General features: G+C 32.9%; 1 protein-coding gene across 1 annotated transcript; it reads right to left on the reverse strand.

The window, feature by feature from the left end:
- Nucleotides 1–761: 761 nt before the first annotated feature.
- LOC134250855 (WD40 repeat-containing protein SMU1) lies at nt 762–14,690 on the reverse strand. The gene is made up of 12 exons (XM_062733196.1): nt 14,606–14,690; nt 7,786–7,996; nt 6,053–6,205; nt 5,744–5,894; nt 5,568–5,656; nt 5,284–5,424; nt 5,072–5,167; nt 4,792–4,919; nt 4,608–4,709; nt 3,819–4,011; nt 3,302–3,454; nt 762–1,070 (listed from the first exon to the last, which is right to left on the reverse strand). The coding sequence occupies exons 1-12, from the start codon at nt 14,629–14,631 to the stop codon at nt 972–974; spliced, it is 1,542 nt and encodes a 513-aa protein (XP_062589180.1). The 5' UTR covers nt 14,632–14,690; the 3' UTR covers nt 762–971.
- Nucleotides 14,691–16,114: the final 1,424 nt, after the last annotated feature.

Here is a 16,114-nt window from a genome sequence, read left to right on the forward strand (position 1 = left end):
TTCACTTCGATATTCAGATACCAGTATGTCGATGATATTATCGATTTACAAAAGTTACTTCCGTTGAATCCATTCATAAGTCGACTCGATATATCACAGTGAGCTTGAAATAAAAGTTATCACAGCCTGGCTTTTCTGTTTCCTAGTTGGATATTTGATTATATATATATTATTTTTCTCTATTATTCTAAGCCGTCTGATTTGCTCAAACTTGATCACATGATCAAGTATATTTAAGGTCAAAAGGTAAAGGTCGTAAATTCATACATTGTGTGTGTGTGTGTGAAACTTTGATTTCCAGCGAAACTTTTTAAGCTTTTGCAATGAAATTTTATACTACTACTCTATATGGCCAACCCCACCTGCCCTTCTTAAAGTGCCCCACCCCCTCCCCCTCCCCACATATGCACTTGCTTTTCTTTTTCCTTAAGTATGGGGACACAGGTTCTCTGAAATAGCTTGTTGAAGATTAACTTTTGATGACAATAAAACTTACTATTTTCCTTCTTCATATTTAACAAAAAAGATATATATATGGAATATGTAGAGGTTTTAAGAAGAAAAATGCAGATGGGGAAATAGGAACCATGTCCAATGGACACAATTCTTTTTTAAATAGCTCCACAAATGTTGCCGAGTACTAAATTTTATATTTCAAGTCTTCTAAGGATTTTTTTTACAGCCATCTACTCATTTGCCTTCTCTATATTTATGTGCGAAATAAAAAGCAAGTATACATGACTGTATTTCTACAAATTTATTTAATTTCATAATTTTATATCATGATATATCAGATTTTGACAAAAAACTTGGATAAAAATACATCACAATGAATTTCATCACTTCTGAAATCAGAAGTTTTTAAACTGACAAAAAACCCTCCCAGATTGAAACATGTAACATGCTGTCAATTGCATGCAACTTAGTTGCATAAAGCACAAAGTCAGTTATCAGTAGAACCAATTATTCAGTTATGGTTTCCAGATTCTAAGAAGTCCATCTTCTGAGTATGTAGCAATCAGATTCTGGTGGGGATGATGGGTGATTCCTATCACATCTTTCTCGTGAACCTGTCAAAACAAAGAATTCATTATAATATTGTTACAATATAATGTACGTATACCGAAAAAAAAATTCAATATAATACAGAAAATAAATATACATTTCAAAAAATTCAGAGCCTAAATCAGTATGATATATTTACGCGAATTTTTTTTCACTAATTTCAAAGTAGCACACAGTGATTTATTATTAGACAATTGTTTAATTTTCATATGAAGGAATTGATCCTAAAACACTTAAAGTCATTAACCTTGAGTTACTTCATACGGGTGAGAAATAGATTGATCGACCTTCACCTCGTCAATTTTGGAAGACCCGCTCAGCTGTTTTTACATCTATTTGCGTTCTAACTCCCAAATCCAGATATTATTTTTTAAGATTTAAACAATCATATAGTTCATTTAATTTTGTTGAAACTGACTAGCAAATACAGGTATAATTACTTTTATAGATTATATAGGAACGTGACCCATTTTTACCTGGCTTGTCAAAGTAAACAAACAATACGGGCTTATACCTATTTTGTTCAAACTTGTATTTGATGAGCTATTTCTATATTCTACAATATAGCAAGGAAATAATTCTACTACAAGGGGAAAACTTTGTAAAAATTTACGCAAATTTTACTATTTCCGCGATTGATAACTACTACAAAAAGCGGAAATTGGATACACAAGAAAACATAACAAATATACGGTATATCTAAAAAAAAAAAAATTCAATATAATACAGAAAATAAATATACATTTCAATAAATTAAATAAGTGCAATTGATATATTCAACCTACCTATCAATTTTTTATGGTCATAAAATGAAGTTATAGCACACAAAGAATTTTTTGCCTTTAATTTCTTAAAATTTTTAATTTTCCTTTAATAAGCTTGTCCTAAAACACTAAATACGCTTCATTTTAGCATCCTGGATCTAAATATTGCGCAATTTCTTTGAGTAGAAATTAAGTATAAAAAGAAGAGTACTTAGAACATTTTGAGATCCTCCATTTCTGACGACTGAAGTTATAATCATAATATAACTTAAGTATCATTGTTAAGTTTAAGTTAACTTGTGCAATTACTCTTGGCAAAATTTCATTGTCTCTATTAGGGCTGGGATGATATATCGAGATATCGATATATCGTGATATATGTGAGGACGATACACATATCGATACATTTGAAAAAATATCGAAATATCGCCCAAAAAATCTGACTTCTGTTTTTCTTTGTTTATTTAACATTTGGCGTTTAATATATGAAATAAATAAGTTAAATATAAATATAGAAATAAAATTAATAATAATTAACACCACTTGAGTAAAATATTTTTGTTTTACAACATATAAACTATTCTGAACAAATTATTCTCATTTGCAAAGAAATAATTTGTTTATTTCAATGCAAAAAAAAAATTTATAAGCAATCAAACATATCGTGATACATATCGTATCGTGGATCAAATATCGTGATACGTATCGATATAGAAAAAGTTGTATCGTCCCAGCCCTAGTCTCTTTATAGTGTTTTCTTCTCCCAGCTTGAACACACTTAGAGTACTATCATAAATCACTTAACCGAGGTGGGTTACCGACAGAAATGTTAATGTTACAGGGATTTTCAACACGTCAGTTTAAAGTCAGCAATTGATAAATTCTATGGCATTTCATAGACCTTGTAAGCAAATATAACTTATCTTCTTTCGTATTGCATTTCATATCAATTATGAACTTCTCCTTTTTACTGACTGACTATGGATGTTCTCTCTTCCTGATCAATACATGAGGCTTATGCCCCCAATTATTACCTATAAATGGCATATTTTAAGGAAACAAACAATATACTACAGATAATATGTAGTACACGTAATAATATAATATACATACTATATGCTCATGCCCCCTCAATTAAAATGACTGACCTTTTTTAGGGGGGGGGGACTTGTCAAGAAATTTTTGGTAAGTAATTGTGTCCCTAATTGAAAGAATATGGCTGTGCACCCCCCCCCCCCCCCAAGCCTGACTCCTCTTGGGGACCTGATCCATTTTCTTGAATTTCCAAAGGTCCCAATTTTATGCCCTGTTCACAGATTTGTTTTTGCCTACAGATGTTTTTTTTTTAGACTGATCACTGTTTATCTTCACCTTTTTGATTCAGCGTGAGTACTACTGTAAGTGTAGGTACAATGTTATACTGACTGTCAGATTAGTATTAGTGTAGTTATAATAACTTATAATGTACCTACCGTGAGGGTTCTTTCCAGTTTACCGGTGGTGACACTGAAGCAGTAGAGCACCAGATCCTCCCCCACACAGTAGATCCACTCCCCCCGGGGGGACAGGACAGCACACACAAAGTCTCCCCCCTCTCTCTTACCACTGGAGAAACTCCTCACAATCTACAACATCAACATCAGTTAACTATATTTATATGTGTACTTTTTTTTATCAGATTACATAATGAAATCTAACAATTTAATTAAAATTACACAGTCATGTACATGTTCATCACTTTCTGTGTAAGCAAAAAGATATGTCCTACTCAGGAGTATAGCATGAATAAATTTTCAAATTGTGTGAAATTATTTTGAGCGAGTTTTTTTGCTGTCATCTAGTGAATTAATTAAGTGGAAATCAAAAGTCAGTCTGAGATGAGGTTTATTCAATACATTTTTAGGTTCATGTACATGTACATACAAAAAATGTTACCAGCTTGGTACTAGGATATTGAGAAATTAATAAACAGCATGGGTTATATCTGACCTGTCCTTGCATGTTCATGATGACGATGGTGTTGGACCTGTTACACACTATAAACTGTTCTGTCTGTCGGGGGAGAGGGTGAACACTGTGTACAGTGATGTCCATTCCAGACGTACCCCCCAGGGACTTAAAAGTGTTTTGACACTCGGTCGTTTTTACGTTCCAAACCTTCACCGTTCCATCAGAACTGGCACTGTAATAAAAGTTATACAATTATAATACAGTGTAAAGCCTTTTCTTTTGGATGGCATATTTAGCAACAAAGCTACCTTTCAAAATGATTTCTGCATATATCATATAAGTGGAATTTTTAATGAGACACATACATGTATTCACTATTTGTCAATAAAAAAAGTATTTAATGAATTAAGCCATTTTATAGTGCACAGAAAGATAACTGTAACCCACAATGCAGAATAATTTGTTAGCAATATCTAATTTTAGCGGTTTCAGCACCATCGCTAAAAATGCCAAAATTGAATCTGTGCTAAAATTTATGCTTATACAGTATCATTGTATCAACCATACACAGAAAATTTTTGTATTGCGGAAAACATTGTATAAAAGAATTTCAATACATATTAAAGAAAAAATATCTTCATCTTTTTAAAAATGTAGCCCCTTCATTCTAAACTCCCTTATAAGAAAAGCAAGTTTGGTTTCAAGAGGACCTAATTGTTGATCACTTCAGCTATTTGATCCTAAGAACAACCTTCTCTTTGCCTTTCAGTTAAATAATAATAATTGTAGACCTGGTCTTTATTACCATTCTGATAAAAATAATCTAACCTTAATATATGATGTCCATCTGTTGTGAAAACTGCATCATTTACAAAGGAAGTATGGCCTCTAAACTCTTTCAGAGTTTTACCCGATTTCAATCCATGAATTCTGCAATGAGATTTCAATTCAAGATCAGAGTGCTTCAACACATAATCAAAACCAAATGAAGCTTAACACTGGATAATGTTACCTTATTGTTTGGTCAAATGAAGCGCTGAGAAGCTGGCTATTATCTTTGGAGAAATTAACACATGTGATCCCTTTGTTGTGTGCTTTTTCAAACTTTCGTAAACACTGTCCTGTTAAAATTTTCCATACCTGTAATTAGAAAAAAATAGCTTATTTAAATGTCTCAAGTTTATTATATATAGAATTGAGAGGAACCTTGAAATAAGTCTCTAATCATTTTTCCCTAAAGAAATTCACTACCACAAAATGAACTTGAACATAGCTACATTTGAAAATCTTACTTTAATTTTTCCATCCTGTGCCCCTGTAGCCAACATTTCAGAATCTTTACTGAAACACATACACAAAACTGCATCATCCATCATCATAAAATTATCCTGAAAAATAAATAAACAACCCAAAGTAATTATTCTGCAAGGCCAGATGCGTCATACTTCAAATCACTCCAGTAAACTTGGCAAAGGATGGAGGACAAATACTGTTAAAGTTTTACTTGTGCTTGATAACGCAGATCTTTTCTGATTTTTCCTGTGGTGAAATTCCAGACTTCAACAAATCCATCCACTGAGCCGGTCACTAAGAACTGACCATCAGGCGAGAACCGGGCACACTCTATGTGGGCTTTCTGACCAAACTAAAATAGAAAAATATTAAAGATAACAGGTTTTGTATGGAATAATAAACAATTTTTTATTTGAAAGTACTTATAAAAAACCTCCAAAAATTAAGAGATTTTTGACTGAGTTGTGTGAGATATTTCAAAATTTGTAAATCTACCTTGATTGTTTTACTGAGTTGTGTGGGATATTTTTCCTCTTCCTGTTCTTTGACTGCAGCTTTACCTCGGAACACATCAATAGTCGTACCTATGAAGCAAAAACAAACATGCAGAAAACCCTTCAAATGAAAGTCTTGTAAGATGTTTGCTTGTGACCTTTAATATGACCTCTGACCTGGAGGGAGTAGTCCTTGATGCTGTTGCCATTTCAGGGACTGTCCTAGCAGAGCTAAGAGACGAGAGGGAGGGACAACATTGACTTCTCCTGCTAACGCCTGAGCAATGGCATTCCTCCTCTTCTCTTTTGTCTGGCCCTCAGGGTAGGCCTAAAGGAAATTTGTTGTTACTAGTATTACTTACTGTCATTAATTACATTAAATCAACTAACTGTTAACAAAATAGGCTCTTTCTGGCTTTGGATAGATGTAAATCTCTTAATAAAGTTTCAATTGCTGTTAATGTAACAATCCCCCAATAAATTTACCTCTCTAGGGTCAAAATATGACCTAGCTAACATATTCTCTAAGTGAAGGAATCTGTCATTCTGGTTGTGTTTCAGCATAATCATTGGATCTGTCTGTCTGAGGAGTGATCGAGCAGCTCCAAGCTCCCGTAACTCTATCAGCTCTAAAACTATCTGTAACACAGACACATGCAGGATAAATAATGTAGAAACTAGAAAACTGACCAGTCAGCAAGGGCCCCGCCATGGGGTAGAATTAAAAGGGTGCAGCTTACAGAATGATTAATAAATGTACGAAGAATAAGCAACAGCAACTGTATTCTTAAAATTTCAAGATAATTCCTGAATATTCAAAAACCTGAAAATAATATCCTTGTATTTACATTAGGCAGTAAAGAACAACTTAACATTGAATGTATATTTAAACAATTATGAAGCTTGTGTTATAAAATGCCAGCCTTCAATGAATGCAAATATCATGAAGGCTTGACCTTAACTTCAAACAAACAGCAGTTGCAGACAAAGGTTTTCATTAATCTTAAAGTGACAGATAAAGAAAAGCCTACTAAATTTTCTGCAGCAGGCTAGATAATTAATCCCAAGGGATTAATTGTACCTCTCTCATCATTTTCTTCTAAATTTACAATAAGAACTTTTTCAGTATTAATGATAGAATGGGGTTTTTATACAACTACATTAAAAATTAATAATATTCTTGAATTAATACATTTAAAAATAAAGTGAAAAAAGTGAAAAAAAATAGTAAATCAAAAAATCTTCTTCAATCTTTTTCTTTTTTTTAGAATTCAATGAAATCATAACTATCAAACAAAAATAAATAATAAAAATTTATATTTAAATCCACATTTCAGAGTGTTCATAGCATTCCAAATTGATTTAACTTCAAAACAAACTTCATTTGCAGACAGAGGTGGTAATTAATCTCAATGTGACAGATAAAGATAATGCTCTGGATTTTCTTCAGGAGGAAAGCTAATTAATCCCAAGGGACTTCTAGCAGCATTCAGTTTACAATGGGAACATCTTCAGCAGTTATCTCTCTTTGCCAATGCATTCTTTTATAAAGTTAAGGAATCTACCCCACCACCCCAGCATCAAACCATGGGACATAGAGAACCAAACTTAGCATCAAAATATGTATACTACCGTACCAAATTTGTACTTGATTGGGCAACCATAAAAAAAGTTGCCCGTTCATTCTTATGCATAGTTAAGGAATCTACCCCACCACCCCAGCTCCAAACCATGGGACATAGAGAACCAAACTTAGCATCAAAATATGTATTTCTGCCTACTGAACTACCATACCAAATTTGAACTTGATTGGGCAACCATAAAAAAAGTTATTAGAAAAAAACAGAAAATTTGTGGACGGAAGAGTGACAGACGGACAGACAGACAGACAGACAGACAGACGGACGGACAGAGTGATTACTATAGGGCACCCGCAAATCCTTGCGGGGCCCTAATTAATTGAAGCAGTCTTTATAGCTTGATTAAACTGCTTTTTGTCCAGAAAACCTCCACATGTCAGTTTGATTGATTAATTCTTTTATGAATTGCATACATCTTAAGGAAGGCTATAATATTTCTCAAATTCAAATAAACTTGATATAAGTTGATAAAGAATGGGTTTCAAGACCAATGGATATAATTAATTTAAAAAAAAAAAACATTGATATAACTGATAATAAGAAAACTTACAAATCTAAAAAAAAATTAATTAATCTCACCTGTTCATACAAGTCGATGAGTTTGTTATCTGGGAGTTTGAGTGTCTGTATGGCCTGTAGCACAGTGTCCCAGTGACCATTATTGATATCACTAATGAAGCCGTCTACTGAGTCCACGGTGTTCAGGGAAATCCCCGTCTCCTCCTGTAGGATGGACAAGGTCCTCAACAGGTTATTTTCCTTTAGGTACTGCTCTATCAATCTCACAACACTGAAAAGGAAATTGCAAAACAATAAAAATTTATTTTTGCCATGACATAAATCTTAATATACCAGAGCTCCAGATAAGGTGCGTATTTGCAGAAATAGTCGCATCAAATTTTACAAAATATGCATTGAAAATTAAAATAGAGTGTACAATTACGCATTAGCAATCATAGATACGCATTACACCACGAAAGAACTGCGTACAAGTTGAAGAATACAGGTACGTACGACTTACTTAATAAATGATATGAATTGAGGTTAACTCAGTGTTTGATTTTTTCTCAAAACGAAGTACAGATTTAAAAGCCTTTTAGTGACCTGGAATATTCTAGTAATGACGACGACGATCTCCATTTCGGGAGGAAGAATCGGAGATTTAGATTAAAATCAATTTCCATGTAGAGAGACTATGTACTAGGCATAACTTTTTTTTATTATAGGTTCATAGCCAATTTTTCATCTCTCTCAACTTACCATGTTAACGAAGATTCTTTCAGTTTACTCTTGATACGATATCTTAAATGAACAGAAAGTTATCTGTGTCTCTGACAGTGTACCTTGACCTACTGTATAATCTTCCTTGTCAAAAAAGAATGCTTCCCAATCTTAGTTAAAAGTCTTGTTGTTATTTACAAATTTTATTTAAATAAATACAGGAACTGACTTTTGAAGTTTTTTCCCTCTTCAAAAACTCATACTTCGATTACAAGCTCAAAATAAAGGCCAAAACATTTCAATATAAACAAAATACTCTTCAATCATTTTGCTGAAAATCAAAATCTGCATTGATTTGAAAATCAGGGAGTAAATACACTTTGGGGCAAAAAATTATCTGGAGCTCTGATATACAAAGATGGTTGATGTTCTTGAATCTTCCCTGAAAATATCCCTTTAAATCACTCTTCAAGATACTTCTTAGGAAACTTCAAAGTCACTGTGCTTTTACCATGTTTACAATCATCATTACAGAGATGCTTAGCTGCAGAACTGTAGCATTATGATTTTATTTGTCTTCGACCTCAATGCTACAGATCCCTTATTGCAAAAAAAAAAATTTGCAATTTATGGCACAAGATTTTTTGCATACAGCTGAGGAGAATTTCTCCAGTTTCCAGCACTACTTAATCAACTACATTGTACCATTCACTCCCTAATTTTAGACACATTTTTTTAACCAATCTGTGTGTTTTATTCACCTCCCAACCCTTTCTAATAATCTATACCAGTGATAAACCTGCTTTATTTGAAATGTCTGTTGCGAGTTTATCCCATGTAGACATGGTAGAGACAACTTTACAGTGTTAGGACTGGGAGGTGGATATACATGATATATAGTTACACAGATTGGTAAAAGTGAGTGCACCGAGCATCGCAAAGCGAGGCTTATCACTGGGAGCTCTTAAAGCAACATGCGAAGAGAAAATTCAGACTACTGCACATTCATTTGTCAGATTTTTTTCCTCAGTAACTCTGGACTCCTAATGCGTTGATTGTTAAAGCTACAATCTTGTAAGAATAGCAGCAAAAGTTCAAGTAAAAGTTAACACACATTGATTCAATGGATAAATATAGAAGATAAATAGTAAATGAATTGAAACATTCTTCATTTACTTTCAGCACTGTTCAGGCTTGTTTTTAATGATGTAACTTACAAACAATGTCATGTGATGTCAGAGTCTAGACGCATCAATTGGCATGTGCGGCTTGATGAGCCAGAACTAAATTATTACAAAGGAAATATTTGCGCTCGTCATATATAACTATCGCACCATCAATATATTAGAATGTGTCTAAAATTTGGGAGTGAAAGGAATCTGATTGACCAATGCTGGAAACTGGAGAAATTCTACCCAACAGTGCGCAAAAAATTCTTGCTCCGTAATTCGCATATTTTTTGGCATTACGGTCGGGTTCGATTCCGGTTCTGTAGCGTTATTTTTCAAAGACAAATGTGACGCGCCAAGCAAAAACCTCCCTTAACGAAGAATTTTGACATTTTCAGTTTTTTATTGATTCTTGTAGAGTTTTTCTTTCTCTTTCATTTGATGTATAACATGACATATATTTCTGTGCATAAATGTATAAAATATCGCATGACAAAGACGGAATATTTACTTTGACGTACAGTGTACGCGTGCGTAACTGCATGAATTTTCAAAACGTAAAATCGTAAAATAACGTGAAGCTACATACGTAATAATTTGATGATATTTATATTTTCAAACTTTTGAATTGATTTCCTTAAATTTATCAATAATTAAGATTTTTCTTTGTAATAATAAAAATAAACATTGTAAACTATTTATTTGAAAAACGAAATGGGGGGGGGGGGGCATCGAAATGATTTACAAGGGAAAAATGGCAGAAATCTACATCACTGCTACAGTCTACATCACAGTCTACATCACTGCAACAGTAAAAGGAAATAAGCAACATTTAGATGAAAAAAAAATCCTATTGTGGTAGTACGAACGATGCATGCACATCTTACTGCTAGCCCAAGCAGATTTACCTTAAGCTCATGTGGTAGAGCACTGGACTGGTAAGCCAGAGGCCTCGGGTCAACCCCATTGACGCAGAGGCACTTCATTGTCTCTGTTTATCTGTTACACTATCAAAGTAGTTATCTTAAAAATGTTCGAGACAGCGCCCCCCCCCCCCCCCCCCCCCCCGGGCATTAAAAGTCTATATAATACACAGCATAAAAAAAGTTTTGTCATAGATATAGTTAACGTTTTCAATACTTGAATTTTTAAACAGTGCGACAGGGTTTTTTAATCTAAAGGATACCACATTTCTTTTATCACGTTTACTATATTTACATGTTTTAGTTTCGAATGTTTTAATACGGGAAATAAGTATGCCTCACCTCTGACGATTTTTTGGCTTATTGATAAGACATTCCGCATCCTGGATTAAATTGTATTTGTAGAGATATATTGTCGTAGAGTTCGACTCTTTTTTTATTTGGATATCGTTATTAAATCGGTCTTTTTAAATTCAAATGAGGAACTTGTAAGTTGTCAAACTTGTGTCCAATCTTAATTATCTCAATAAATGCGTGTTCAAATCAAAACAATTAAGATTAGATGCATCAAATTTTAAAATGTTTAATGAAAGTTTAAACCATTATTTCTGGTTAATCTTTAAATATTTGATTAATTTTCCCTGGCCCTCCGTTTCCTATTTTACATTTATGTTTAAATTATTGAAAAAAAAACGTTTAGAATTATTTCGTAACTAAATGCGTTTGCATACTTTTCAGTGAATCAGAATGTAACACCCAACCCCATCCAATAAAATATATGTATATTTTTTAAAATATGGTTTGAAAAAAAAAATTACGCAATTTATTAACATGTATGAAGTTGATCATGAATTAATTTTGATCGATATATTGTATACTGACCGAATAACAAACCACAATACCAGAATATACATGAATCTCACAAGTAACACACTCAACAACTTCATTTACATTCATTTCTAGACAAAGACTACAAGTTCTAACCTAAACTTTACCGTTACCTTCCTGAGAAAGTTCATGCACACATTATGATTTATTTTAATCATATCAAATATTAGTTACTTTTTATTATAGTTTAAAACATTCATGTTAAAAATTGAAACAAAAAGTAAGAGAACGGGTAACACATTCTTAATATTCTACCCTTATAGTAAACGGGGGGGGGGGGGGGGGGGGGGGGGGGGTTTCTAATTAATTGATGTAATTTATACTAACAGGATTTTTTTTGGGATAACAAGAAAGCTATATATATGGATTAGTTGAACAAGCACGCAATATTCAAGTCGACCAACATGTATTTTTTATGTTCGATAAGTCCTTTTTCTTAAATATTTCCATTTCTAATTTTTCTCTCTGTGATAACTCTTTGAAAGTTAGCAGAGTTAATTTCTTAATAATTCTACCGGAATGTAAATTAGGCAGGTCAATAGGTCAGGAGCTAAGGAGGCCTAATATACATGCAAATCTTGTGTGCATCTGTCTCTCAGTCTGATGCTAAGAGGCCAAACATGCATGGAAATTTCGTGCGACTACTGTTGTGTTTGACATCAGTGGGCGATGACTATTGAAATTGGGATGGGAATCCTCGTGTAATATAAATCTATGTCTGCATTTTTAAAGTCTACATCTGTAATTTTATTTCACAATGAAATGGAAATATAAGGAATCATTGTCTAGTTAGTATAGTATGCCCGTTATGCAAATTATCCCATGTTTCCCACTATTGTTGATGCCCTGGCATATTATACTAACTAGACAGTGATTCCTTAAACATAGAGCGTTTCGATCATTGATTTTTTTTCATATTTTGAGCAGATTTTTACCGTACTAGTTTTGCTAATTTTGCACAAAACTCCCCATAGCTGTGCATGTATGTACATGTAGGAATGTACAATGCGACTTTCGCAGAAAAAGAAAAATATTGAAGTTGTTTTAATTTGTTATTGAATTACGTGTAATCCGTAGCAAACTTTAATAATTTGAAATGCATAAAGATATTCATTTTATGTTACAATTCAACAGAAGGAAAAAAGATTACTATTTTCCAAGGTAGATGTGAAATCAAAAAATGTTGGTAGTCAAATCTTTGTCGGGGAAATAATTATTACAGGTAAAATAAATCCTTAATATTGAAGGTTAAAATAAAATCACCAAAATGAAAATTTATAACTCTAAAATGTTTAATGTAAACTTTCATTCTATCCTCAGTTCAAAAGGCTGAATAAGTACTGGAGACTGCGTTTCAGTTTGTTGTTTTCTAAACGTTTATAAAAAATCACCTTTTCACCTTATTTTTTCTTCTTTGCTTGAAAAATTTTGCACAAAATAATAATATATTGAAATGTTTTAAAAGTGTTCAAACAATTTGTATCAATTTATATTACTTATAACATTTTATCGATGGATCATGTTCGCCAGTTTCACATTCGATGTATTGTGTATACACTGTAACCTCAGCAAACGGATAATGAATACATAACAGTGAAGCAAAATAACGGCATGTTTCATTTTTTCCCCGGAAAATGTCGATAAACATATGTCCAATCTGTTTTATTCTCAATCATAAAATATCTTAGAAAGTGGGACTGTAACTTACAATGTATGCGAGCATCCGTACTGTATATATTCACGACAAAATTTGCACAAAGTCCCCAAAGAGATAGAGCAGACACAGGAGAAAGAGAGGGGGCGAATTTTTCCTACATTTTTGCGCACAACATTAAAAGGTGTAAAAAATAGCAAAATTAATTGAGAAGCTCAAAAGCCCCTTCTTCATAATATTTATTTGAAATCAACGGCTAAAAGCTAATTCTGGAAGAAGTGGCCAAGTCAAATACTCTGTGTCGTATCTATAGAGAATTACATTTTATAACTAAACTTCACTACATGTATACATATAAATTGTGTTCCTTATTGCACAATCACTTGCATAAAAAAATATCGATCCACCTGACGTTACATTTCAATATTGAAATATTATAATCATCAATTTGAACTGTTGAAGTGATTTTTAATTAAAATCTACTTTGTTTGCTTACGATTTTTTTTTTATATATATAAACCGCAGAGTTAACTGCCCAACTCAGTTTATTTCGTATAAATTGGGTAGCTAAGAGAGGTAACTCAGGTCAATTTTCACTGCATCGCAATTTTTTAAAAAAAGATACCTTTTCTAGTTTAATGCTCCTGTTTAATTTTTCTTGCACGTGCATCACGATAAAACAGCTGGAAATTAGCAGCTTGAATTAAAAAAAAATCTTTAAAAACTTGTTTATAAGACCTTTTAAGGTGAACCGACTAATCTTTTTAAAAATTATTCATTCCGGAATTTTCTCATCCAATCAACAACTTTTTTTTTTTTAATTTCAAATGCCTTCAAAATATTCCATGTAACTACCGAAGCAATTTATTTTTATACTGAACAGAAAGAGGGCAAACAAACTTCATTTTAAAAACGGTCTTACGGGAATTTTTTAACCACCACTGGACATCTTTAGAAAATATGTATACACTTATTAATAATAATTTTGAAAAGGATATAGGTCACACAGACACTTGACGGAGACTAACTTCGTACAGAATAAACTACATTCAAACCACACCCAAACATCTTTCTTATGCCATATAATTAAAACAACATCCCTTGTTCTGCTGGGGAGAGTTTCTCCGAAGGGAGCGTTTTTACGTCTCATTTACCTTGTTGACTTTAGACGCGTCTTTAGACGTTACGTCATAATAGACATAAGGGAGGTTTTTGCTTGGCGCGTCACAAATATATAAAACCATAATGCTAAAGTTCTGCAGCTAGGAGATGCTATGTTTTTAAAGCCCTCTCCAGAAAATATCACATTAAAAATATCGGTGAGGGCTAAATTATTGTAGCTATAAGAAACAAGTGCCTGTGGTTGACTAACAATAACATGGCATGTCAATATTGTCCTTCCTATTGTGCACTTCTTACATCTCATGTGAAATCAGAAGCATTAAAAATTCAGTTTTTTTCAAATTCAAGAAAACGTATATCACTTTTTCCAGAGGTATAATTGCTAATATTTATGCGAAAATAGAAAGAAAAAGTAAGCTTACTCTGCAGACTCGATTTCCACCGCCATGCCTGACGCTTCTACATCAATGTTAAAAAGACGCTTGGTGATAAAGAAACGTCGAACCAAAATCGGATTTGATTCCGTACTGTGAACGATAATGTTCAAAAAAGGCCTTCAGTTAACATGGTTAAAAACAATCTTTAACTTTCTCCATGTTCTTAGTCTAGTGTTATAATGGACCGTGTTAATAAAATTGTGGATTCTCACAGATTAAAACATCATTAAAATCACATTTATAAATAAACCTAATCAGAAAACGTATGATTTTGTTTTAGTTTTCCTATTTATAAACTACTGAAGTATATTGCTAGTCAAGACATTTATGGATTTTTTTTATTTTTTTTTTTTTTTGAAATTATTAATTTATAGTAATATATTGATATTAAAATGATGCTGATCGAAAGTCTTAAGTGAATTATCTATGTTAATTGGCGTTAGAGATATATATATTTTTTATGTCTTCCAACAAAAGCGTAGCAGTTCCCAAGTAAAGCGCTCTAGAGTTTAACTCATTTGGAGGAAAACTTGTTAGCCTTGAGAGTTTATTCTGGTTGTGCTTCTGTAGGCTACCTCTGTCTCAAACTTATTTTAGAATATCTTAGATATGATTTATTTTCAAGATTCTTCAAAACAAGAATGCTGAAAACTCTTGCTATGATTCTGTAAGCACGGTCACTTAAGTTCCTAGTATGACCAGTTTTAAACCGTAGGCTGAGATATGCTATACTGACAAATAACTCAAATTACAGACAGCTTGGTCATACACTTCGGTCGTTTTTCATGATCTACCTTATTGCCGTAAATATATAGGGCACTGTTTTCATACCTTTCACTATCTGAACAATCTGATCAATATTATAGAGATCGAGAGGTCACCTTGAATATGACTGTTTGACAGGGGATTCTTACTCGTTGGAGGCTCCTGGTTCACCGGAGGTTTGTGATTTGCAATGTTTGCATTTCGTATGATTCATTGAATTAATGAGATTGATCTTTTTCGACCCAGCACAGAAAGTCAACTAAATATATAACAGTGTATAAAGCGATCGAAGGCCTCAAAGAATGTACATTCATTTATTTCACTACAAAAAAGATTTTATACAAGCACGGGTGTATAAGCTGTAAGTCATGTTTTCTGCCCCTGCACTAATATTTACCGGACGAGGGGTAAATTTGAAGTATTTTTGATACAGATAATAAAAGTGGGGAGATTGATTAAGAATACAGTGTAATGTAGGCCCTTTCTCCGGATTTCATTCGATATTTTGCAGTAAAACATTGTACGTTAGAATACTTATAAATGCAAGTGGTATTGATGTATTTATAGGAAAAGCAATTGAACTTGTGAAACCGCCGACCGGTCTGACTTCGGTTCACAGGTAGTGTCAATATACATGTTTATTATTTATAAACAGAATTAGCATTTATTACATTCCCAATACATCATAGAAATAGGTAACACTTCTCAGAATCTTTTGTTTTTGTTTCT

The sequence above is a fragment of the Saccostrea cucullata genome, unplaced genomic scaffold (assembly GCF_032062105.1).
Source record: "Saccostrea cucullata isolate Sc308-1 unplaced genomic scaffold, CSIRO_AGI_Scuc_v1 ctg15, whole genome shotgun sequence".
NCBI lineage: Eukaryota > Metazoa > Mollusca > Bivalvia > Ostreida > Ostreidae > Saccostrea > Saccostrea cuccullata.

Excerpts from the sequence above, each read along its gene's own strand:
- LOC134250855 (XM_062733196.1), bottom strand. The coding sequence starts at position 14,631 with ATGGCGGTGGAAATCGAGTCTGCAGA. Across the intron at positions 7,997-14,605 it reads GTGGAAATCGAGTCTGCAGA|TGTTGTGAGATTGATAGAGC; the intron begins GTAAGCTTACTT and ends TTTCCTTTTCAG. Across the intron at positions 4,710-4,791 it reads TCATTTGACCAAACAATAAG|AATTCATGGATTGAAATCGG; the intron begins GTAACATTATCC and ends ATCTCATTGCAG.